This window comes from Epinephelus fuscoguttatus, linkage group LG14 (genome assembly GCF_011397635.1).
Source record: "Epinephelus fuscoguttatus linkage group LG14, E.fuscoguttatus.final_Chr_v1".
Taxonomy (NCBI): domain Eukaryota; kingdom Metazoa; phylum Chordata; class Actinopteri; order Perciformes; family Serranidae; genus Epinephelus; species Epinephelus fuscoguttatus.
This window is the reverse complement of record NC_064765.1, coordinates 7,123,722-7,147,891: the sequence shown is the minus strand read 5'-3', so window position 1 is coordinate 7,147,891 and position 24,170 is coordinate 7,123,722. Positions and strand designations below refer to the sequence as shown.

Sequence of the window (24,170 nt, the reverse complement as noted above, 5' to 3'; positions counted from 1 at the left end):
TTAGGGGTTTCATGCTTGGTTGTAAAAAAAAAAAAAAAGGCTCAGTACAAGATTTTGATGAAACAGCCCCAAAGCTAAGCTAGTCAAACTAAGGCGTACTGCCACAAAACAGGAAGTACTTTATAACTCCAACATACATTGTCCAGTCTTCCTCAAATGTCACAGGATTGATGACAGTCCTGCCCTGAACATATCTATAAGCCAATATTTGGTTTTACATATAGCACCACCTCAGACACTTATTATTTCTGATTTATCTGAAAGAGGAAAGAGGAAGTGGTACAAAATGTGAAATATCCAATCACAATACCTACATTTTGCAGTATGTATCAAATCAGCCCCCAAGTATCATGGTAGTATTGAAGCATGAGATAAGCATATCATCCCAACCTTAATAATAACTGACATAAAATGACACATGTAGCTGCTGCAGTTAGTTGATCTGGCCTGTTAACTAGGCTGACCCTTGGATCTTGGAGGTGTGAACATTGATTGAATGCATCACTCTTGCTTCCTCCTCCATCATCATCCCCGCAGGCTAGTGCTATAAATAATAATAATAATGTATAAATAAATACATGCACAATTACATTTAAAAAGCATGTAATTCTTGTGTTGTGGCTTCATGTCGTCCCCCCTCCCGGTGCTTTTTCCACAACAGTGCGCTCCATGTTTCACTGCCCTCTGCCTTGTTGCTACAATTAGAGCTGACCGAAGAGACTTGTGACTTTGGCTCAGGGAGACTCTGTCATGGGCTCTCTGTTTCTGTCTCTTGCCCCTCTGTATGCTCGCCCTTCATTCTCTTCTAACTCTTATAGTCTTCTTGTTACTCTCTCCTTCTTTTTCAAACCATCTCTTATCTTTATCCCTTTAGGTTCACATCTCTCTGCTTCACTGACTCATTCTCTTCCCCTCTATTCTGCTGCATTTTTCCTTCCTTGACTTTCTTTGTGCTTCATCCTCTCTTCATCTCTTTATCTGTCTTCAACCGTTGGGTCTGACTGGTCTTCCTCACTTATTCATTCCTTTGTCTCTGCCAGTCTTCCCCATTCTCTTAGTTAGTTTTGGAATTATGCTCCTTGACATTTGACAAATATAACAAAACATTACAAGTACAAACAAAGTGCTTTTTATGCAGTGATATCAACGATCAATAACCAACCGATGACCTGATGGCAACAACTCAAATTCACTACTAGTGACATGCGATCTATCACTGGGGGTTGCTTGCCTTTTCCACACCAGTCGTGACTCACAGCAGTGTACAACAACCTTTTACAGTTTGTTTTTGTTAGCTACACACAAAGAAGCTGCAGTCTTTTCCTTCAGATGATATCTGTGTTTGAGTCCTATGACAGTTTCCTATTAGTTAATCTATATGAGTCTTATTTGGACTCCCACTACCCTCTCTGTCTCTCACCCCTGTCCACTGACTCTCATCTCTCCTCCCCCCTCTCGGTCCGTCCACAGCTGACATGAAGCCTTGGGATAGCTCAGATGCCGTGCTATAGTGGTTTAACCCCCACATACACTCACGTAATTCTTCGTATAGCTTTATGTCAATGTGTCCACGTGCTCACATTAATGTTAGAGGGCAGTGGTTCACGTCTTGCACGTGTTAATTACTGCAGCAGTCTTGTGTAGAGGTTCGACAGCGGCATGAGACTAACCTCGGACAAACGGTATTTGGAAATACTCCACAACCTCAAGGTTTTGTTTGAGTGTTTGAAGGCCAGATGTTTTGTCAAACGTGGGCTAATCAAGTTATTTAATTAACATTAATAAGTCTTTGACATTGTTTGCTTCTAATTTGACTTATTGAATTTATTATCAGTTAGAAAGATGGTTGCAAAATACTTCTTCAGAAATCTAATTATGCTTTGACAGGAGAAAGTTAAGATGAGGTGATATTGTTTCGTAATTGTAGCTAGGCATGAACCAAAATGAAAATTTCATGTCATGATAAACCTGTCCAAAATAATTGTGATTCATTATATTAACCCAAATCAATCATCAAAATATGCTAAAGCTCTTAAAATGCCATCGAATGGCACTTACTAGGAAACGTTTATCTTTATTGCATCACAGATAGGATGTGCGTCTTTTTATTAGTGAACACAATTTTTAGTGAAAAACAGTCATCCATAAATGGGCCTTCAGCCATGGTGACAGGTTTAGGATTTTGGAATTACTGAAGAATGTGCCCCCTCCTCTTAAAATAAATGAGGAAATCAATATGGGACTGTATGTTAGCATGCTAGACAGCTTTTTCAAATAATTCCAGAGGATATCTATGATTTTCTCCAAAATGGAAATTTATTCAACTTATTGCGTGTGTTTTTAGCACAGTCTGCAAGAAAATTGTATATCATCTAGGGCTGCACAATTAATCAAAATATTATCCACACTGCAATACCGTCAAGTACAACATCCAAATTGCAGGAGCTGCAATTTTTATTCCTCAGTGCCGGTGATAGCTGAGGCGAGAGGCATTATGTTTTTGGATTGTCTCTCTGTCCATCCTTCCATTCGTCCCATACTTTTGAACACGATATTTCAAGAATGCTTACATTTCTTTAGATTTGGTACAAATGTCCATTTGGACTCAACAATGAATTGATTTGGGGGCGTCGGTAGCGTAGTGGATAGTGCCGGCGCCTCATGTACAGAGGCACTGCCTCGCTGCAGCGGCCGTGGGTTCGAATCCGGCTCGCGGCCTTTTGCTGCATGTCAGTCCCCATTCTCTCTCTCTGTCTCCCCATTTCACCCTCTGTCCTGTCAATAAAGGCAAAAAGCCAATAAAAATAATCTTAAAAAAAAACAAACAAACAAACAATGAATTGATTTGGTTTTGATTGTCAAAGGTCAAGGTCAATGTGACCTTGCATCCGTCTTGTGAAGGTGATATCTCAAGAATACCTTGAGAGCTGGCACAAACATTCACTTGGTTTCAACAATGAAAAACTGAAATGCTTTTGGTGGTCAACGTTCAAGGTCACTGTGACCTTGCATCCATCTCCTCTTTTGAATACAATATCTCAAGAATCTTTTGAGGGAGTTTTCTTGAATTTGGCATAAACGTCCACTTGGACTCAAAAATGAACTGATTGGAATTTGGTGGTTGAAGGTCAAAGGTCAAGGTCACTGTGACCACACAAAACATGTTTTTGGCCATAACTCAAGAATTCATATGCTAATTAAGACAAAAGCTCTCACACGTCTAATAGAATAAAATTAAGTGATGAGATCTTATATCAAAATGTCAAAGGTCAACTTTACTGTGACTTCATAGCATTCTGCAAAAACACTTTTCTGCCCATTACTCAGTGTCATACAGTATCTCAAGAACAGAAGGAGAGACTTTTGGTCAGATACTGAATTGCTGACACTCATTTTGGATACCCACCTTGAAACTGTGCTGATTGTATAGTTCTTCTGTGCTGCTGGGTGAAGATGTGTGTGAAACATCCATGTTTTCATAGACGTGGGTGAAAACTGTAAGTGCAACTTGAGTGGTGCACAGAGGCATACAATTGCTAGGCAGTAATTTTGATAAAGGTAAAATGTGTTACAACATACCGTAAATGAAGGATTGTGATCCTATCATCCTGATGTAAAAGAGCATACTTGGTTGGCACATTTTTTCTTTTTCTCCAGTGAAAATGAAATGCAAAAATGACCATTCCTGAAATCATAAAATCAGGACTCATATCGCAATCAGAACATCTGTCAAAATAATTGCAATATGATTTTTTTTGGCATATAATGCAGCCCTAGTGTCATCCCACCCCTGCTTGTAGCCAGCTACACAGAATGCGTCATAGGAAGGCATCGCAGCCAGGCCATCATTTGCTGACTTTACAAAGGTCTAATTGATGAGCCTGAAGGGTTTTGCGATTGTAAGAAAAATTGTACATTGACATTAATAAGTTGACATCTATCAAGAAAGCCTCTCCTCTTTTTAATCAAATTCATAGTTTTGCTGAGCACTCATCAGGTTTTCTGCAATAAAGCTGATATTTATGAACACTTGGCACCGTATCATACAGGCAGGAGTCTTACGATCACTTTATATGTGTTACTGGCAGTTCTTCAGCCAAAAGGCACGTGAGGTTCTGCAGCAGCCTTTCTTTACACATATTGTGTGTGAGCAATGTGGACTGAGTCTGAAATTGAAAGGCTGAAAATGTGCCTGCAGTGTCTTAAATCATAAAGTGTGCAGACAAGCGGAAACATTGATGCTGTCGTGTTGTTCTCTTGTGTGAAATTTTGTCATTACCCCTGTCAATGAGGTTATGCTTAGCAGAATATCTTGATAGACAAATATGCCAGTGTCTGTTAGGTTGAAGGTTTGACCATATTGTAGATGGCATACATGTCATATATAGATTATCAATTAACCTAAAGTTTTCTGGGCACTATTTACTGTGGTGTGTCTGTGTGTGTTTGCTAGCTGCTAGGTTGCTCAACTGGCAGCTGCAACACTGCCGCTTTTTCCCTCCATGTTTCGTCCTTCTTTACCCGATCACGGTACAGTAAGAGCTGGAGGACACATCATACAGGCAAGGCTTCTGCTGCCACAACTCAACAAAGTTTTCCTCTTTGCTGGAATCTCACACATTTCTTTAGCGTATTTTGCCTCCATGGCCAGCTGCTGTCCGTCTGTTTGTTTGGGTTTATGCTGCTTTTCTATTGGTTGGTTAGTAGATGTAGCTGGTAACAGCAGTCACACTGTGAGATGGTCATACCAGATTTGTGACACTGTCAGAATTTTATCCCAGGCTGTCTTTGATCGCAAGACCATGACAATGGCCATCCTTAAACCTCTCTCACTGTGAGACGTAGGACAGCTGTTTTAGTGCCACGTTTCTTTCAGGTCTTTTGTCTGGGACAGCCCAGATCCGCAGTGTATACCAAGCTTTAGATGCAACAGGGATTGAGGCATTAGGAAGTTGATAAAACACAATACTGCTTGATTTTATCATTTGAATGAGACCCCCTCCGCCTCCGGCAGTACAGGGAGGTTAAAACAAACCAACAGCTACTATTTGACCTGGTCTGACATTTGCTCTGACATTTTCGTGAGGCGTAGTGCTATTTCACTCTTTTATTTTAGGCTCACTCACCTGTTTGTTCTCCTAAACTGTCAGTCATGTTTGTGATGAGCAGAAAAAGACGTTTTGGACAAACCAAAGACCCCTCTCTGTTATCAGGGTGTGATTTGTTTCAGCAGGCGTATTTGGAAAGTTGTCTAAATGTCACACATTTTTCTCAGTTCACTTATTTGTATCCTAGGGCCAGACTGAACAAGACAAAACACAGCCCAACACCCAGCACCCTTCATCCAGCACTCAATGTAAACTGACAGAACAGTGTTTCATTGCTCTATGAAAGATGATAGACTCCCCCCGACTGTATTATAAAAGTGTTTCTGCTGGCTTGTTGAAAGGTCTTTGTGGAGATACGTGGCTTTCTGTGTCTTTGAATGATGCAACTGCCAAACTCAAGGTCTCTGAAATTGTTGGGCTGTTTCCTTTGTCCATCTATGTTTGTTGACTGTGGTTGTGGTCTAGATCCTTTTGTTGCCTTGCAGAGCACTTTAAGACAAAGATTTTTTATCAAAAGCAGTTTAATTTATCAAAATGCCTGGCACAGAAAATTATGGGTCTTCTCTGGGAACTCCGGCTTCCTCCCACAGTCCAAAGACATGCAAGTTAATTGGTGGCTTAGGTGTGAATGTGGGCATGAATGGTTGTCTGTTGTCTGTTTTCCTAGTTGACCAATAGTCGTCATTTAGGGCTGTTAGTCGACCAGTCTCCTGCATGTTTACAATATTAATGTAATAAATAAATGATATATTTTGGTGGTTTGAGTTGAAGGTGTGAGAAAGAATAGTATCAGTAACATTGTTAACACTGTGCTACATTACAGAGAAATACAAACCGTACTAATGAACCTTCATTAATATAGGCCTATATTTTATCTACAAGTGCACGTCACACACTGAGCGAGCCGCCTGTTAGTGACGCTGTGGGCTAATGGGCATGTAGCTACTTCCATGTTTCAGATGATACGTCATGTTTGTAGTCGACCAATGAAGATGAGTTTACATATCACCTTGGGTTCGTCCTTCACCTTCTCAAAATGATCCCACACTTTGGATTTCCTGCCCGACATGTTATTAACTAGCCTGTGGAATAACCGCAGGTACCAGCCCTGGAAAATTTTGGACAGAAAGTCAGTTTTAACGGCCAGAAATTTCAACACAGTGCCATCAAACCTTTAATGAGAGATAGTTTCATGCTTCACTTTATAAGCCACACTGTACGGCACTAACACTGACTGTTTCTCTTTGTTTCAGAGTGGTGCCATGCTGCCCGGAGGCTGTGGATGAGAAAGTATGTCGTCAGACTTCTACTACAGAGATGATGTGGTGGAGAGGGGGTCCATCCCCCTGGACATCGATAATGTCCACATGCTGCTGCAGGGTCAGTCTCTTTCCTCCTCTAGTAAAGATTACAGCGCAGTGTTTCTGTTTTTTATCATGGTTTGGTGGGTTAATACTTTAAGATTTGTTTTGTAGTTCCTCTATTATTTTTACAGGTATGTGAAAGATCAGATTAGGTGTTTTTGTGTGCTTTGAATACCTAAGCTTGGTCTCAATTTTGGGTTATTATAGCAACTGTGGTGCTTTTTTATTTTGATGATTTACTTCAACAGGCATTCAGGCTAAACTGAGTGAAGGCTCATTGTTTCTGGTTTCTGCTCGCCTTGAGAGAAGTCTGAGGTCATGCAACTGTAAAAAGAAAAGCCTCATGTCTTGATTTCAGTGTTTTATCTTTGTTACTGTGGCAACATAATAACTATTAAGCCTTAGTTATGCGTCCCACTCAGGAGAGCAGTTTGATGACTCCATCTCGGCTTGCTGCTGGCTCTGTCCTGTTTCATTTTTGTCACTTTTTTCGAGGTCATGCTCTGTTTAATCTGCCGAAACTGAACCCCTGCTCTTACAGAGACATGAGTCATATTGCAAAGAGCCATCCGGAGGGAGAAAGCGTGAGGGTGGAGGAGATAATAAATGCTTCTCGCTCATTAAGTCGCTGTCTCCCAGGGCGTTTCTGAATGTTTGAAGCAAAGCTGTGACGCGCCAGCGTTGTCATTTGATCCTGTTCTCACTGCTTGTAACATAAAGGCATTTTATCAGTTCTCAATAGCTGGTTTTCAACTTTGTCAACTTATCTATAAGAATATCTGTTTGATCTCCAGTTTTATGAAGCTTTTAATCTCAAAATGAGTCATCCAGTAATAACTGCTCTTACTCGATGATAAATCCTGAAACTGCTTTATATGTTTTGGTGATTGACAGAAAGTTTGGTCTCAGAGGGTCTTATTACATTCATGGCATGACTAGTGTGTTCACAGTGTGTGTGACAGATGCAGGAAGATTTTGACTCATAATTTTGACTTCTGCTTGATCTCCAGTGTGGTGTATTTCAGCTCTATAAGTGAAGTAAAGTGATCTGTTAAAGGTACCTGGGTCATTATTGAAGGTGAATGAAATGTGTTATACGATGATAAAAATGTATTTAAATGGAGTCTGGTTGGTTTGGTGATTGTGATTTTTTTTTTTTTGTTTCTGGTAACACAAACAGGATATTACTCTTTCACAAAAAGTCTTTCTCTGTAGGGATCCTTGCCATTATGTTGTCCGAGATTTACAGTAACAATCTGAGCCTGTCAGTGGCAAAAACAAACACTTTTAATGGACATAAATGGTGTGCAGTTGCCTATTAACGTTACATTGCAGCCTGTTTTGCTGCTGCGGGCTGTAGGGCTTTCACTCAGTACTGGACCAGTTTCAAAATTTGTTGTCTCCAGTAGTTACTTAAACACAAAAAGATGGGAAAATAGGGTCCAGTTTGAATATCAAAGTTACCTTTTAAACTCTGAAGCGGGCAGATGGGAGCAGTATTTGCCCAGTAATCTGACACTGCTTCATCTTTTCTTCGTACTTTGTAAAACCTTTCTGTCTCTTCCAGTTCTTTCTTCAGTTCTTCTTCTTTGTCTCTCTTTGTCCCCATCTCCCTCTTTCATTATTCATTTTTGCATCTTTAATATGTGGATTGTTTCACAATGTTTACAAGTCTCTGCCCACGTTTCTCACGTGTTCCTCATGTCTTGCTTTCTCTCCCAGCTGCTTTTCTCTCTCTATCCACCCACCTCTCCTCTGTGTTTGGGTCCATTCTTGTGTGGTTCTACACTGAACTATTTTAAGCACATGACTCCCCACATTTCCTCTCTGCATTTAGAACATGTTTTTTTTTTCCCCTATGAAAACCTTGTAAACGTTTTTCCAGCTATGTAATTTCCAGCTAGTAAAATTTGCAGAATGGGTGATGTACGTAAGCTCAACGCCCCCATGACACGCCAGCTTGTAAACAAGAGAGGGAAGGTCTTGTTTTATCTGTGGTCATCTGAAGTGGGAATGATGAAAAGAATGCCAGTAAAGATAGCTCAGATTGTGTGTGAATGGTGTTGGGTGTATTCAGTGGTGGCATCATCAGCAGGGTTAGAAATAATTTTCCTTGTACTGAGCAGATAAAATCTGGTTTTATAATTTGCTGCTTTTAAAACGATTAACTGTGTCAAAACAGAACGAAAGTTTGAGAAGGAGCTGTTGTGCGTGATGGTTATCTAGTGGCTCCTGTAGGGATCAAACATGTGACGATTCATGAGGACTTTGTGCTATTATTCCACTTTGAATACTTTTTTAATATTATTACAAATTACAAATATTATTGGATTTTTTCCCAATATCCTGATACACATTCTCGGAACCCATCGGCTGTATTCGGCGTCTGACTTCCAGCAGACGGCGATACAGCCTCTGGGGGCAGACCCCCGATTTTTTGGCATTCCGGTTTGATATGGGCGGAGGAAGCGAATTTCCGTTTCTGACTTAGGTTTATACATAAGTAAATATGCTGAACCACTGCGATGGATTCACAGTTTGCAGTGGCGCCAATTATGTTCCGCCTTGTTAGTTCACCGCACGGACCGTTTAACCTGGCAACAACTGCAGCCAGCTCAAACGTGATTGGTCAATATCACGTGGACTACAAACAGCCTACAACTGGGAACCAGGGCTCTTCCGCTCTTCTTCCGGTGGCAAGATCTCCGGGGTTTGCCTACAGACTCTACATTCACTGAATGTAGAGTCTGTATATAGAGACTACCTGATACATAACTCATTTTGTTGATAACCAATACCGATATCCATATCCACTTTTTTCCCCACCTAATTTTAGTGATCATCAAGTCTCTTCTGTAGTGGACTTTACATCATATTATACATGCATACTCTTATCATGATGGCCCACCAGCTGATGGAGACTTGAAATATAGGGGTGTAACGGTACACAAAAATCTCGGTTCGGTACGTACCTCGGTACACAAGTCACAGTTCGTTTTTTTTCGGTACAGTAATGAAAAAAATAGACAACTATTAAATATCTTTTACTTATTGGTAACCTTATTAAAACATACCACCACAGCAGTTAACTCTTTTTACACACTTTTTGAATGAAACAAATATATATAAAATCCTGCTTTTTCACATTGTTTGAATGAAAATAGAAATATAAAAGTGAAAAATAAAATCCTGCTGTTTTTTTAACACATTTTTTGAATGAAAAATATAAATATACATTTCTGTTTACACAGTTTTACTCAATTAAAATAAAAAGTATAGTGCAGCTGGTCAGCTTTAAAGCCTGCTCAGATTCAGTTTTACTCGGAACTTACTTAGCTTTCCCAGTTTGTTAAAGTGCAGTAAACAAAACATGCTTATATCTAAAGTGCAGCTTAAACAATTTTACTCAACTCCAGTGGCGTTGATTATTTCTTTAGCGCGATGGTCAGGGAAATGCTCTTTCTTTTCAAACGACGACGTTATCGTAGTTTGCACCAAATTGCTTTTTCTAGTCGTGCCGGTTAACGTTCAAACTGGGGTGGTGTCGCTTTAGATGCGTTAGCATGTTAGACGTGTTTCCAAGTACATACCCGACCGCTGTTCTGCAGTGTCGACACACTGCTTTTGTCTTGTCAACTTGTTTATTTCCATCTTCTTATTTTACCCTGAAACCAAAGTGTTCCCAAACCGAGGACTTAAGGTTTGCGGGTGGGTCTTCAGGTTCGTCAGGCTCACCTGCCATGTTGTCAAAATGCGAGAGTGCGCTGCACAAAGTGAAAGCGAAGATGTACGGGACTCGGTCCGTCACTCAATTATGTCCGTCGGGGAACTAGATATTTTAAATGGTTCAGCTCGCAAAAATGGATTTAAAATAAAACAAAATAAAATAAAATAATATCCTGCACCCAACAATTCGGTACAGGGTCGTGCCGAACTGAAAGTCATGTACCGAACGGTTTGACACAAATACATGTACTGTTACGGCCCTATTGAAATACAATACTTGTGTATGGAATGTATGGAATAATTATTGATTGTGCAAATTAAGAAAAAGCAAGTTGGCTGATTCTGATTTAAAGCCAATATCAGCTGATACAAGGTCATAATGCATCTCTAGAATATATAAAGAAATATAGTTTAAAATTACATAAATAAACACACAAATTACATAAATAATTAAATAATACAGTGAAAATAATCTTAAGTCTTTCAAAAAATCATCCTAAAATGTTCTTGTGTAAAGGTAATGATAATAACAGAACATTATTAATATAATTTATCATATTTTCAAGGCATAGTGCTTCACAGAAACATCCACTAGAACATGAGGAAATGTAGAAATATAGTAAACGTAAAAACAGCAAACATGAAACACAGAGTCGCTGAATATCCCCAGGCAGGTTTCTCCAGTATCAAAACAATGAAGGCTCTGTAACAATAATCTCTTTAAGTTGATAACTTGAGCCATGCTCTGTTCTCTTATCTTAATTAGTCATTAGGGAATGTGATAATCGTACATACATCAAACAATGACGCATGTTGTTTCATAACTGTATATCTTCATGATTTTATTAAGTGTTAGCTATGATACACCTTCATTTCTGTGATGTTTGTGCGTCCTGATGTGGCCTCCCCCTGCCAATGAGCATAATTGGACAGAAACAACTCATCATCCATGGTGGAGCTCACATCTTTAACACCTGATGAATGCTGTTCAAAATGAATTATGGTTTCTACAGTGCATGGATTAAAGTGAGACAGCAGATGAAATTGTTGATCATTATCAAACACAAATCTTAATGCCATCCTTTCACAAAGTGTACAAATGCACCTCATGAGAACTTAATGCAATTTGTAACAGCCAGAAGTTAAAGGGACAGTTCACCCCACAATTAAAAAGCACATATTTCCCCTCTTACCTGTAGTGCTTTTTATCAGTCTAGATTATTTTGGTGTGAGTTGCAGAGTGCTGGAGATATTGTCCTTAGAGATGTCGGCCCTCTCTCCAGTTTAATGGAACTAGATGACACTTGGCTTGTAGTGCTCAAAGTGCCAAAAAATACATTTGACGAACTCGTGACTGTTTCCAGACTCAGTTACTCAGGATAATCCATAGACCTTGTTGTCAGCGGTTTCTTGAAGGAACAGTTTTTCTACCAAACTTGTCCCCCAACTGCATCACAGCGCAAAAGGAAGCCTACATGAAACTGAGCTAGCTAATGTTAGCTCAGCTGAGGAGGACGTCATTCATTTTAACATCTTTTTCTGTCATAAGCACAACCTCTCGTCCACGAGTAGATGCACGCTTCTCTGCACAGTAATACAATTGGCAGGTGAAATTCATTAGAAGGGAAATAGTTCCTACATGAAACTGCTCAACAAGGTTGAACCGGGTCATGATTGCTGGAGAGACACAGTGCTGCTAAGTTTTTTTAAAGGTAATCTTTCATTGCTTTGAACACCACAAGCTGAGCATCATCTAGTTCCATTATATTTGAGAGAGGGCAGACACCATTACGGCCAATATCCCCAACACAAGAATCGTGTTTATGTTTATGACGATATCTCTCTGTCACTAAATTTGAGCTAAATTTAGGCTCTTATGTCTATTTTGCAAGTTTTTGTGTGGCTTTTCGTGGTTGGTGTAAGACAGTGGTGGCATACAGCTGCAAGTCACTCATCAGGATGTAAGAATCAGCTCACCAGTTTGTAAACTCTCCTCCTGCTTCATCTGCTAGCTGGACAGATTAAAGATTTCAAATATAGTCAAACGTAAACATCAAGGAAAGATGGAGAGGATGGGCATGGTTGAATTAGCATCCTGCTAGCTGTTATACAGGCATTGTAAAATAAAATGGACAACCTCCTGGACAGCAGCCAGGAGGTGACTCTAGGTGACTCTTTTTCTATGTGGCAATCTGACAGAGCAGAGGGCTGTGGCAAGAGAAGGAGAGGAGGCATGTGCTTTATGGTGAATAAGGATTGGTGTGACGGTGGGAATGTGAGGTGCTGTCCCGTTCCTGCTGTGGATCACTGCTGTATAAACCATGCATTATCAGAACCTTATGGAAACATGAACATGTACCTTGTATATTTACGTGACAAATAGATCATTGATTAAATGATTGATTCGACATACTGTATGAGAAGAAAAATATGTATTTTTGATTTTGCGGTGAACCGTCCCTTTAAACAGTGAGTGAAAATAGACACGTATCACAATGCAGATGATTGGAACAGACAGTGACATGTACCAACATCAGTTGTTGACACAGCCGCCGCACACTCCTCCACCTCAACATCACAGCGTGTTAGTTCACCGTCTCTCATGTTTCCAGTCCTTTTCAACAATTAGTGGGCCACTCGTGCAGGGGTTTTGTTCGGTTAGGTAAACATCTGAGTTCACCCCATTTAACATTTGAATGTGACCCATATTTTCCATGTTATGTAGCATAAATTACCCAGGATTCTGCAGGAGCACTAGGTCCTGTTACAGCAGGTCTGAGCCTCTGTGAGTCAGATTGAAAAGAGGCGGAGCCCAGCTGATCTCACCTGCCTCCCTGCAGGCTGCAAATGTTATGTAGACTGTTAGCTGGTCAGACGGGAATCACTCTCAAAGTAATTTCCCTTTTTACTTTACATCCTTGATCCTAAAACAATGGATCTGAAGTGTATAGAGTCAGCGTGGTAAACTATATGTTTGCACAATAGAGAAGTTTAAATTTATGTGCACCAGTTTGCTGAGCTGGAAAGATTCCCTGCTGAATCAGCATGAGTGATCCCATCATGGGTGAGTTTTTATTTGTCTCTATGGTAGTGATTTTATTGGCATATAAAAAAAACTGAATGTGTAGAGCTTGTGTGAAAGCACAGTACTTTAATGGATATTATTATCAGCATATGGAGATGTTTACCCTTGGCGAATCTACAGTATAACTACACACAAAAACTACACTACATTTGATAGTCAGATGTATTATATCAGTCTAGAATTGAAAGATTTTAGTTCATCATGTGCTCAGACACTTATGAAAATAAGTTGTGCTCAGAACCGTGATGTGTCTATCTAGCAGTGGGGTATTTTTTTTTTTTATCAGCAAATGAATCAAAAGTCAAATACAGGCTTATTTCTCTTTTGGGGTAAAGTTTGTTCTTAGAGCCAGGATAGGTTTTGGACCTGATAGGAAGAAAATATTTCTCCTACCAAGTCATGCATGCATCCATTTCTTCAGTCACCCATATTAGTCCAGGAAATTCACCGCTATGTTGATTTGTGGGCATGTTCTAAATAATATGTTGGCTCCTCTTAGAAAAAAGAAAAACTCCTGTTTTGACTTTGTATTAGGGTTTGCCCAAAAACAGTCAGTTAGAATAAAAGTTAAAGACAAAGTGAGAGCTTGGCTCCTGTCCAGAGACTTTACCTTTTATCATTTACGCGTAAAACAACAGAGCATCGCCCTGAAGGCTAATGTGTGCTGTGACATTTAAGAGGAGTAAATAATGTCTGCTTTACAGGAAATATGTATGTGATTCACTGTGGGAAAATTTACATCAGCTACCAGTCAGATACTTCTGGGACTGTAACTGCTAAATTTGCAGTTTTACCAGATTTTTGGAGGGATGTGCCTGTTCTAAAAACAATTAGAATCTTTGCAGTTGAGTTTTTCTTATAAGCCATCTTTGGAAAACTCGAGCAGGCTAATTTAGTATATTAAATGATACTATCAGTATACTACTGTTTTGTATTTATACTAGTAAATCTGCTGTCAACAAAACTGTGACGGTTTCCTGAACAGGTGCTAGGTTAAATAACAAGCTAACAAAACATACGTGGTTATAGGGAATGGGGAAAAACTGATTCTTACATACATCGTAATGCTCTCTTGAAAGATTATGGAGGTTTTCACGTTAGGGACCTGGGCCCAGATTCAAGTACACTTGACCCCAAAGTCCAACGTATTTGGATACTATATGCTAATCTGTACTCAGATCCACTTGGGAAGGTGGTCTTAAGAACAGTTCATCTGTACTCCGTTATGGTACACAGTTTCTATCTAGTTATCAAACAGTCTGAATTTAATACTGATGCCTCTATGTCAGATGGCAGTGCAGCCTGAAGTAGACAGACCCAGATCCAGCTTTAATGCCACCATTGACCTGCAGTGAAATAATATGAAAGTGCTCTGTGTCTCAACCCCAAAAATTGCTATAATCAGAGATTTAAAAGCCATTTCTCAACAATATTATCACCTGTAACAATGCTTTAGAACCGGGCTGTACGTTTTTTAATTTTGATGCATCAGTAATCGTTTCATAATCACATGATCACATCACCTGAACACCATCAGGCAGAGTTGTTGCTGCCCACGTTTTAAGTGACCACTATCCTAAAATGTTCTGGTGTTGGTTGACATTTTAGAAAGTCTTTTGAGTTTCTCACCAAGCCAACCACCACTGAGATGAGCTGTGATGGTATTGTAATGGATGTAGTACAAAAAGATAGATTTGATAAACGGAGAGTAAATGTCAAAAGGTTCTAGACTTTTTAAGTCCTTGACAACTTACAATACAATGAACATTGTTAATGGTCACTGAATCCCTTAACTATGTCTGTGAATGGATTTCAGTCACCTTTTTGAATATATTTTATTTTCCTCTTAAATATTGCTTTGTGATTTGTACATAGTACATTTAACTGATGGACTTTAATGTCTTTAAATGAAGTTAAAAAGAAAAACACGTTCCATATTCACATATTTTATGTACAGTCTAATGTGTAGAGTTAGTACGTGGCTACTGTAACTCTGCAGTTGCTGATGATGAACATAACTTATCATTTTACACCCAGAACATGATGTTTCATCTCTGTTGAGATGGAAGTGATAATTATTCAGGATTTTGTTTCTTCTCTAAAATGTCATTATTTGTGTTTCTAATGAATTCTGTTATTGAAATAGCAGGGATTCATCTTAGGAGCTTATACAGCTACTAAAATGGTAGCACTCTTGCACAGGCTTGAAAGCACTGCAGTGACCGAATGGGTTTGTTTAAAATAATTCTTCTGGCCAACTCTCAAATGTGTGACTGCTCTCCAGTTTCTTCATCCTCTGCATTTGCTGGCCAGGAACTCTTGAAAACTTTAGGTTGCTCATCATTTTTTGTGAGTTTGAAGATAAGTGATAAGCAGTGTTTCCCTCCAGATGTTAAACAAGTTAGAGGGTCTTGTTGTGAAAGAAATCCCCCTTCCCCTTTTCCCTTACCTTTGTTGAAGACACCAGATTAATTATAACAAGATGTCTGAGTCATCATGAGGGCTCCCTATGATTAAGATTAGACTGAGAGTGAACTGAAGCCAAAGGTGGCCTGCTGTTAAACATATTAAAGCAGAAAATAGTCTGTAAACTGTCTGTTAACACATCTCATAGGGCCAGACCGCCTGAAGGAGAGCTGGAGCGCAGCATGGACGGGAAGGGACTGTTAGCATTTAGCCACTATAGCAAACAAACTGGTATTCAAGATCTAATTGGGGATGCATTTTAGGAAAGATCAGTGGAAGAATTAGTGGAAGAATTGGAATACATCCTTGTGAGGGTAACATCTTTTATAGCTCCAGCCTCACAACTGGTGTTGCTTTTTACAACCATTTTTGTACTGAGCAACCATCTTGATCGTTAATCACTTTTTAAAAGGTCTGACTGAGATGTTTGTTGAGCCAGAGGGTTCATTTTATGAGGACAATGGAGAATGAGGACTGGGTTATTTGTGAGACTCTTCACACTGCCAGGGACCTGAATGACTTCATTGAGTTTTACGATGGTGAGTGGTGGACCATTAACTGATCAGATCTGTTGTTACTGTGACTGATCTTTGTATTGTCTGAATGCTAAATCCTTTCTGTAGCCTGTCTCAGATAAGTGTAATAGTTTGTATTTATGCATAAACTGTACGTTAACAGTTTCCCTTAAGGGTAATCAACAAATCCCATCTTAAATAAACATGACTGAATCTTTGCCTCACTGATTATGCATGCTCTTTCTGCAGCTCTTAAGAGGCCAGAACTGTACAACAGTACAGTGTATATTTCAAAATACATTCAACATACAAGAGGAACCTGCTTTGCGTGATTTGATAAGCACATTCTAAATATATAAATGTGTCTACAGTATATTTAAATACATGTCAATAAATACACATATAAAATGTCTTATCAGGGTTTCCCACACATTCATTTATTTGTAGCAACCCACCTCTATATCATTATTTGCCAACACATACTGATTTTCTAATTTTGGAGCTGGACTGGTCGTTAGGAGTGCTGTTGTAACATACTGTTCCGTTATTCAGAGCACCACACTTTCAGAGCACAGAGCAAACTCTAGCTACAGACAAACTAGCAAAATGGCAGGCGCAGTGATACTGAAACTTAAGGGTACCGTCACACATGAGTGAAAGTAACACCAGCAAATTTTCGGTTCCTGTTCACTTCCATTCAGTGCAAGCAAAGGGGGCAAATAAAACATTTGCTTCCAGATGCAGCCTGGCTGTCAGTGAGGCAGGACGCAGACATGGAATGTAAGACAATGGAATATGTATCACTAATTTCATATTTTGCAGTATTTCATCAGCAAGCTAACTAACATTAGTTTGCAAGCTAACTTTCAGTGTCTGTCATGTCAGACGCTTCCCACATTTAGCACCAGTATTGTCTTGGCAGGCGATGGTCAATTGCCTGCATTTGCTTGTGTGTTACTGTACCTTAACCATTCATTAATCCTTGTAGAAATAGAACACTCTATTTCGTAGAACGGGGGTGTCACACTCATTTTAGTCCAGGGGCCACATACACGCGAATGTGATAATAGTGGGATGGACCTTTGAAACCATCATCCATCGCATAATATTGCAGTGAAGATTCTTGATTTTTAGGATGGACTTAGTGTGAAATATCTTGTACTCAAGTATCTCAGTTATTTTCAGGAATTATGGAGCAACTTTTTTTTTAAATGGCACATCAAGTTTCAGATTTTCAAAGTAAAAATGTGGGACTTTTACTTTGGAATATCTCTCAATCAGACGTTGCGCTAGACTTTTTCGTCGCCGGTCATTTTGACCGACAGGGTCATAAAAATCCGGTCATAATCTATTTTTACCGGTCATTTAAATTTTCGCTTCTAAATGATAATAAAGATATTCAAAGACATTTAGTTTTCATTCGTTCGTTTTTAATAAATCCAACAAGCAAGTTATAAAGTGTGCATTAATAAGGACATGAACAAAAAGATGAACAGACATCCACACACACCGCAGCGCTTCAGTTCGGCGTCTGGTCTAGTCTAGTTTGTGTCACCGAACCTACAGACATAACTACATGAATTAAATGGTCAGAACAATATGCCCTATTCATTCAGTGTTAATCCAACACGCTCAATACATGGACATGCAATGACAAACTGTCATTAACGTATTACCTTTTAAAAAACAATTAAAATATGGCCTTACCCATGTTTAAAATGACCTTTTGATGTGAAAAAACGAGTACTGACGGGAACAAACGAGTGGAGTCGATGTTTAACCAGCGCGGAGAGCGCAGGAGAAATGCGCTGCCTGTGTGGACAGTCAAGCGCCTGCGAGTATATTCGCAGGATTTCTGCGACACTACCGCATCTGGTGTATCCAGGGCGTTACGTCAACAACGCTACATGAAGCAGATGAATGACTTTTTCTCTGCAGTGTGAAAACGGCAGCCACTTAAACCACTGACTGTGCACTCCGCTGGCAAGTGGGCAGGGGTGGTAATTGCAACCGGTCAAAATGACCTTCAGATTTTCCGGTCATTGTTGTAAAAAAACGGTCAATGACAGAAAATTTCCGGTTAACATGACCCCTGCTCTCAATACAGATACAGTAAAAATACCTGAGTTTTGTGTCTGTATGTCATCAGACTTGTCCTCAACATCAGGAATTATCTTGCTAATTTTTATTTCCAGCGACCCAAAAATCAAACAATAAAGACATTTCCCTCAGAAGTTAGTGGTATTTACTTTTCAGTTTATAAGGGACTTTAAACAATAGCAGTCTCACTTTAGAGTTGTCCTTTGTTTTCCAACCTGCTGTGTCCTCATGTTCCCATGGAAGCCGTGCACTTCCCTGGCCAGTGATGGGTCTAAAGTTTTGCCTTTACGTGCCTCTGCAGGAGCTGCTCCTCTAATTCATTGATCTGATCATAAACTGATTGTTCGATCAGTTCAGTTTAGACGGGACACTCACACGTACACACACACAAATAAAACAAAGTTTGCTAATCCACAGTCATTCGAATTCTGTGGGGAACACTGGTCTTGTTTCAATACATGCACTGGCAGGGAACTTGAAATCAACATGTGTGCAGCTCCTCTGGGCCAAACTGCATTCCAGCTGTACTTCAGATCTAGTGGTTTAGAAATTATTTGCAGAACTGACAACAACTCGCTTTTTCTCTTTCAAATGTAAAGTACTTAAAAACCAAACCTCATGTGGGATACGTGGTAATGTGCTTTATCTGAAGATTCTCTTGCTCGCAGCTCTGTTTGTGCTGAATTATTTTCTGTGACTTTCATTATCGCACTGAGGCTCTTTGCTTGTTCAGACAACACACAGACCAAATACTTTCCAAACTGAATTGGGCAAACCGCTGGGTGTTAGCTACAATAACAACCTGCTTTTATAAAAGGTAAAGTTATTATATGTAGTCGTAAACACCTGGATAATTTCACAATAGGTGAACAAAACTCTTTTGACTGCCCACTCTTTAAATGAAATGAACACTGACATGGTGAGGGCTGTGGTGAAACATCTGTGATTCTAATGAACAAATATAAACTGTTATGAGGCCTTCAGCTGACAGTTACATATTACCCAAACACCGGATGACGCATTGTGCTTTGATTTATGTTTTCACTGAGTCTTCCATAACTACCCTGGAAGCTCAGTTTGGCTTTCCTCCTTCTGTGTCATCGTCTAAGTCAACCATGTTTTGCCGATTGGTTTGGTGTGAGTTGCTGAGTGTTGGAGATATCGGCTATAGAGATGTCTGCCTTCTCTCCAGTGCAATGTAACTAGATGGCACTCAGTTTGTGGTGCTCAAAATATATTTCAAAAACTCAACAGCAGTGTCTCTTTCCAGAAATCGTGACCCAGTTACTCAAGATAATCCACAGACCTTTTTGTGAGCAGTTTTATGTAGGAACTATTTTTTTTCTGCCGAACTACTCCCACCAACCGTATCACTGTGCAGAACAAAAAGTGCATCTACTGCTAGCTCACCTAGCACCACTGAGCTAGCTAATGTTACAACTCAGCCGAGCACGAGCCTCTCATCCATGAGTAGATGCACGGGTCCTTCTGTGCGGAGATGCGGTTGGTGGGTGTAGTTAGGTAGAAAGAAAATAGTTCCTACATGAAACTACTCACAACAAGGTCTGTGGATTATCTTGAGTAACCAGGTCATGATTAATGGAAAGAGAAATTGATGATGAGTTTCTCAAAAGGATTCTTTCCATCTAGTTTCAATATGTTGGGAAGAAGGCCGATAGCCCTACAGCCAGTATGTCTAACACTCAGCAGCGCACACCAGAACAATCTAGACTGATAAACAGCACTACAGGTAAGAGGAAAAATATGTACTTTTGGGGTGAAGTGTTCTTTAAATCATAAGCACTCTTGTGGTCATTATAACAACGAAACCAACATTGACTACGTGAGATGGATACAAATCCTCTGCTGTCGAGTTTGAGTTGGTTTCTGTCATTTCTGTCATTTTTCTGGAGAAGACAGTGATGTCCAGTCGCCTTCAGTCTCGTGGTGTCTGCCATTAACTGCTTTCTCTGAGCCAGTGAGATACACAGCAGCACACACACTGTTGCTAATAATATGAGCAATTTAGGATATCGAGACTACTCCACAGTCTCACTCAGTATAAATAGTTTGTATATAGCATCATGACCTTAATGCCTGTGATTTAAATTTGCACTGCTTGAGTGATTTATTGTTTTGATGTGACTATAAATTAAACCTGACATTGTGTGTTTCTTCCTCTCTAACAGTGGAACAAGAACAGATCCAGAAGAAGACCTTTACCAACTGGGTCAACGCTCAGCTAGCAAAGGTGAGCTGTGTCTCTGAACTCTGTCTCAAAGCTTTGTTGTGTATTCATTAAAAAGCATACAGCTTGTTTTAGCTACATGCCCTTTACTGCTGCTGAAATGACCCAGTATGCCGTCAGAGGTGAATTAAGTTCATTTACCCAGTTAATTTAAACACAGCAATTTCCACTCCCTAAACTGAGCCGATGCAACTTAATAACAAAAGGTCGGTGAGCTTGTGCATGTGAGGGCATGAGCTGAGGGATCACGACTTGTGCTCATCTGCACACATATTCCCTTAATATAAAAAGGTTAATTAAAAAATATGGTGCATCTGTCGTTTTTAACCTCTCATGATAAATATGTTTTTGTAACTAGTGACTTCCAGTAACACACATTTTGTGTGAAAATAATGTGTTCAATCAATAGTATTAGAATGAACAGAATGAAGAATGAAGGTTTTTCTTTCTTATAATTTCTGAGAAAATCAAGAAATAATTGGTTGTGCTAATTAACCTCATCAGTGACAGCATGAAAACTGTACAAATCTATTTTTTTACCCTTGGGGGTGAATGTGCAAAGAATAGATTGCGGTCTCTGATAGCACCATTAATTGCACGTCACTTGCGAATGCTATCTGCCTCGTCTCAGGGTCCAATTCACAACAGATATTGCACTAATGATATAACAGCACAAACATGCCCATACAGTTTTACAGCTGTGTGAAATTTGCACTTTGTCTTGTGTGATTGCAGTTACCCATGTGGTAAAGTATAGATGTTGCCTTAGAGCCCAAAACACAGTAGGCAGAATAATGGTAGAGGGAACGAGAAAACTGTAATTTCAGTCCGCTCATTTGCATAGAAATGGGAAAAATTTGCGTCAAGTGTTTGCATATTACATAACTCAAATCCTGTAAAACATCAATTAATGGCTCGGGTTATTATTTGCTTAAATCAGCAGGGTTATATTTGGGATAGGCCTTTAATTCCTTCCACACAGAACTGTTGCTCAGCAAAGATCAGGAAATAAAATCAATTTGTATATGTAAACCAGTATGAATATAACTAAAAATTAGGCTTCAGATAATCAGTCATTTGATTTACCCCCGGTTTTATACATCCGAAGAACTTAGCAACCAGACCAGGGCTCTAATTGAGACAGGCGTTTATTTGTCAAAATGTATAACCATACCAGGCTATTAAAAGGGATTTGGCATTAAACTGGGACCAGGCTTTTAATTGAAGTTTTATGGTGTATGCAAACAGCACAGGAGCACCAGGACGATACTTGCTTGACAGCCCAATTAGGGGTGCATTTAACCTTTTGCGAGTACTTTGAGAATTACGCAGTTTCTTTTTGTCTTAAGTGGCTGTAAAAACTGTGCAGTCCCTTCATGTATTTGCCCACCAGTGTGCGTACTGGGGGGAAACACATCACAACAGCACATTTGATTTTATATTTGCTACCTCTAAAACATTTAGCATCTAGTCTAAGGACACCATTTACTGTTGTGTCAGCTGACGATACCAAATTCCTCTGAAATTTCTCAGAGCTGAGGAAACCAAAATAAATCCAATTATCAATGCAGCATAAAAATCACGACCACACCCAACTTTTTATGACCATTGGAGGGCTATTTGCAGTCAACAGCTTGTTTTTGCAGGACATGGCCTGAATTTGGAGCTTTGAAACATCCGACAAGTCTTTTTCCTAAACTACCTCTTAACATGAGTCAGCAACAGATTGTCAGCTCTCATTTTGGAGGTCAGCTGTGAGTGTGACAGTGGAGGACAGAGGGGTGGAGGTGGGGAGCTGTGTGTACATAAATATAGCCTTGAGGACCAAGGTTCACAGCACACAGACAGACAGCAACAGACGGCCACCATCCTCCCCTCCCCTTCCCTCCACCACCAACACCCACCAAACACACACCCTTGATCGGACGTCCAGCCAGCTCTGGGCTCAGTGTTGGATTCATTTGAGACTCTGCCAATAAACAGAATAGTGGAGATAATTGTTAATCCTATGGTGGTCGTCCACATTAGGGCTCACATTACAACAGTGCCTTTTGTCACATGTGACAGTAATACTCTGTGTCCACTTTGGAAAGTCCTAAATCACTGACATTCAACAGGCAGTGTTAGTAAGCAAAGGTTATTCTGTGGTGCAGACAACCTGATGATCAATTCTTCAGGAGAAAGGTGTTAATTCCTCTCTACTGACTAAATGATACAGTCATGTTATATTATTTAGAGGCTAATCTGGGACTTGTAATATGTGTTCAAGGAATTATCTTTTAGGTTTGTTTTCATATTCAGTGTTTCCTCCTCCTCCCATGTGTTACTCTCAGACGTTAATTAAGGCCATGGACTACAAGGTTAAAGATGATTTGCAGTTAAAAGGCCCTATTAATTAGGAAGGAGAATTACGATGCATGTTGCTGTTATAGATTATTTTTAATGGAAGAAAAAATAGCTGATACTTAACTGCTGAATATCTCAACACAAGAAGACAGAAACTGAAAATGAGATAACCGGCGGTATACTGCATTTTTTAAGGCTGATACCCACAATGCCCATCAAGTATTGCCCTCAAATGTTACTATGGACATTGTATTATCATAAATATAAAATGAAATCTTCAATTTGCAGTCTTTCTAGAGTACAAGAGTTTAAAGACTACTTTTTACTGCAACTACTGCACTAACAATTTCCCTCTGAAAAAAATTAAAGCTTTGTCTTGTCTTGTCTTGTTAAACAAGGATGTTGGGATGTTATTAAATTTGGTAATAAAAGAAAAGGATCAAGATACGTACAGCCCACACAAACTGTATAAAATAATGGACGTAGCCGCCATGACGTAACCCATTGGTTTGTAGACTCCGGCTGATTCTGGCTGTCAATATCTTGGTTTTGTGTGGCCAGACGTGACTGTAGAGGGTCTTTTAGTGCAACCAAATGCTAAACAAGACTTCTGCAGGCGACCAGAATGTTACAGTTAATTTACAGCTAGGGTTACTAAATCAACATCTGTGCCGTGATAGCGACTTGCAACACCCACCTGTCACTCAAAGCAACCACGCCCTTTGCATGCATGTGATGCATAATTTAGAGCCTTAATAACATGTAAACGTCTAATTTGTCATGAACGGAGAAATTGACTAAAATTTAAACATGGGTGTCGAAGGGATGGACTCGCTTGTGGAGTCAGCCTCAAGTGGCCATTAGAGCAACTGCGATTTTTGACAATTTCACGTCAGCTTTATTATTTAGCCCTGGAGGTTCCTGCCTGACTGCACAGGATATTTCAGATTTTAGATTTGAAATATGAACACCTCAGTGCCCTCTGATGGACAGCGGAGTCATGGCAACAGTGTACCCCAAAGACCTCAGACATATCTCGGGCATTTCTGAACTGCAACCTGGTCTATATGCCGACACAAATATGTCTCTGATCAGTTAATAGTAGGTAACTTTAACGCTGTAATAATTCATTGTTCCCTCTGTCAGTGGGCTGCATCTAGCAAAATATAACCATGCAAAAATGTGATAAATGGAATATAGTTAGGCCAAAAA

The 24,170-nt window shown here is 39.7% G+C and overlaps 1 protein-coding gene across 1 annotated transcript in view; it reads left to right on the top strand.

Moving 5' to 3' along the window:
- syne2b (spectrin repeat containing, nuclear envelope 2b) overlaps positions 1-24,170 on the top strand; it is a 235,832-nt gene that overhangs the window by 4,328 nt on the left and 207,334 nt on the right. The window contains 2 exon segments of the mRNA XM_049596570.1: positions 6,362-6,488; positions 20,554-20,615. Of these exon segments, the coding sequence (XP_049452527.1) occupies positions 6,401-6,488; positions 20,554-20,615 (150 nt within the window). The 5' untranslated portion in view covers positions 6,362-6,400.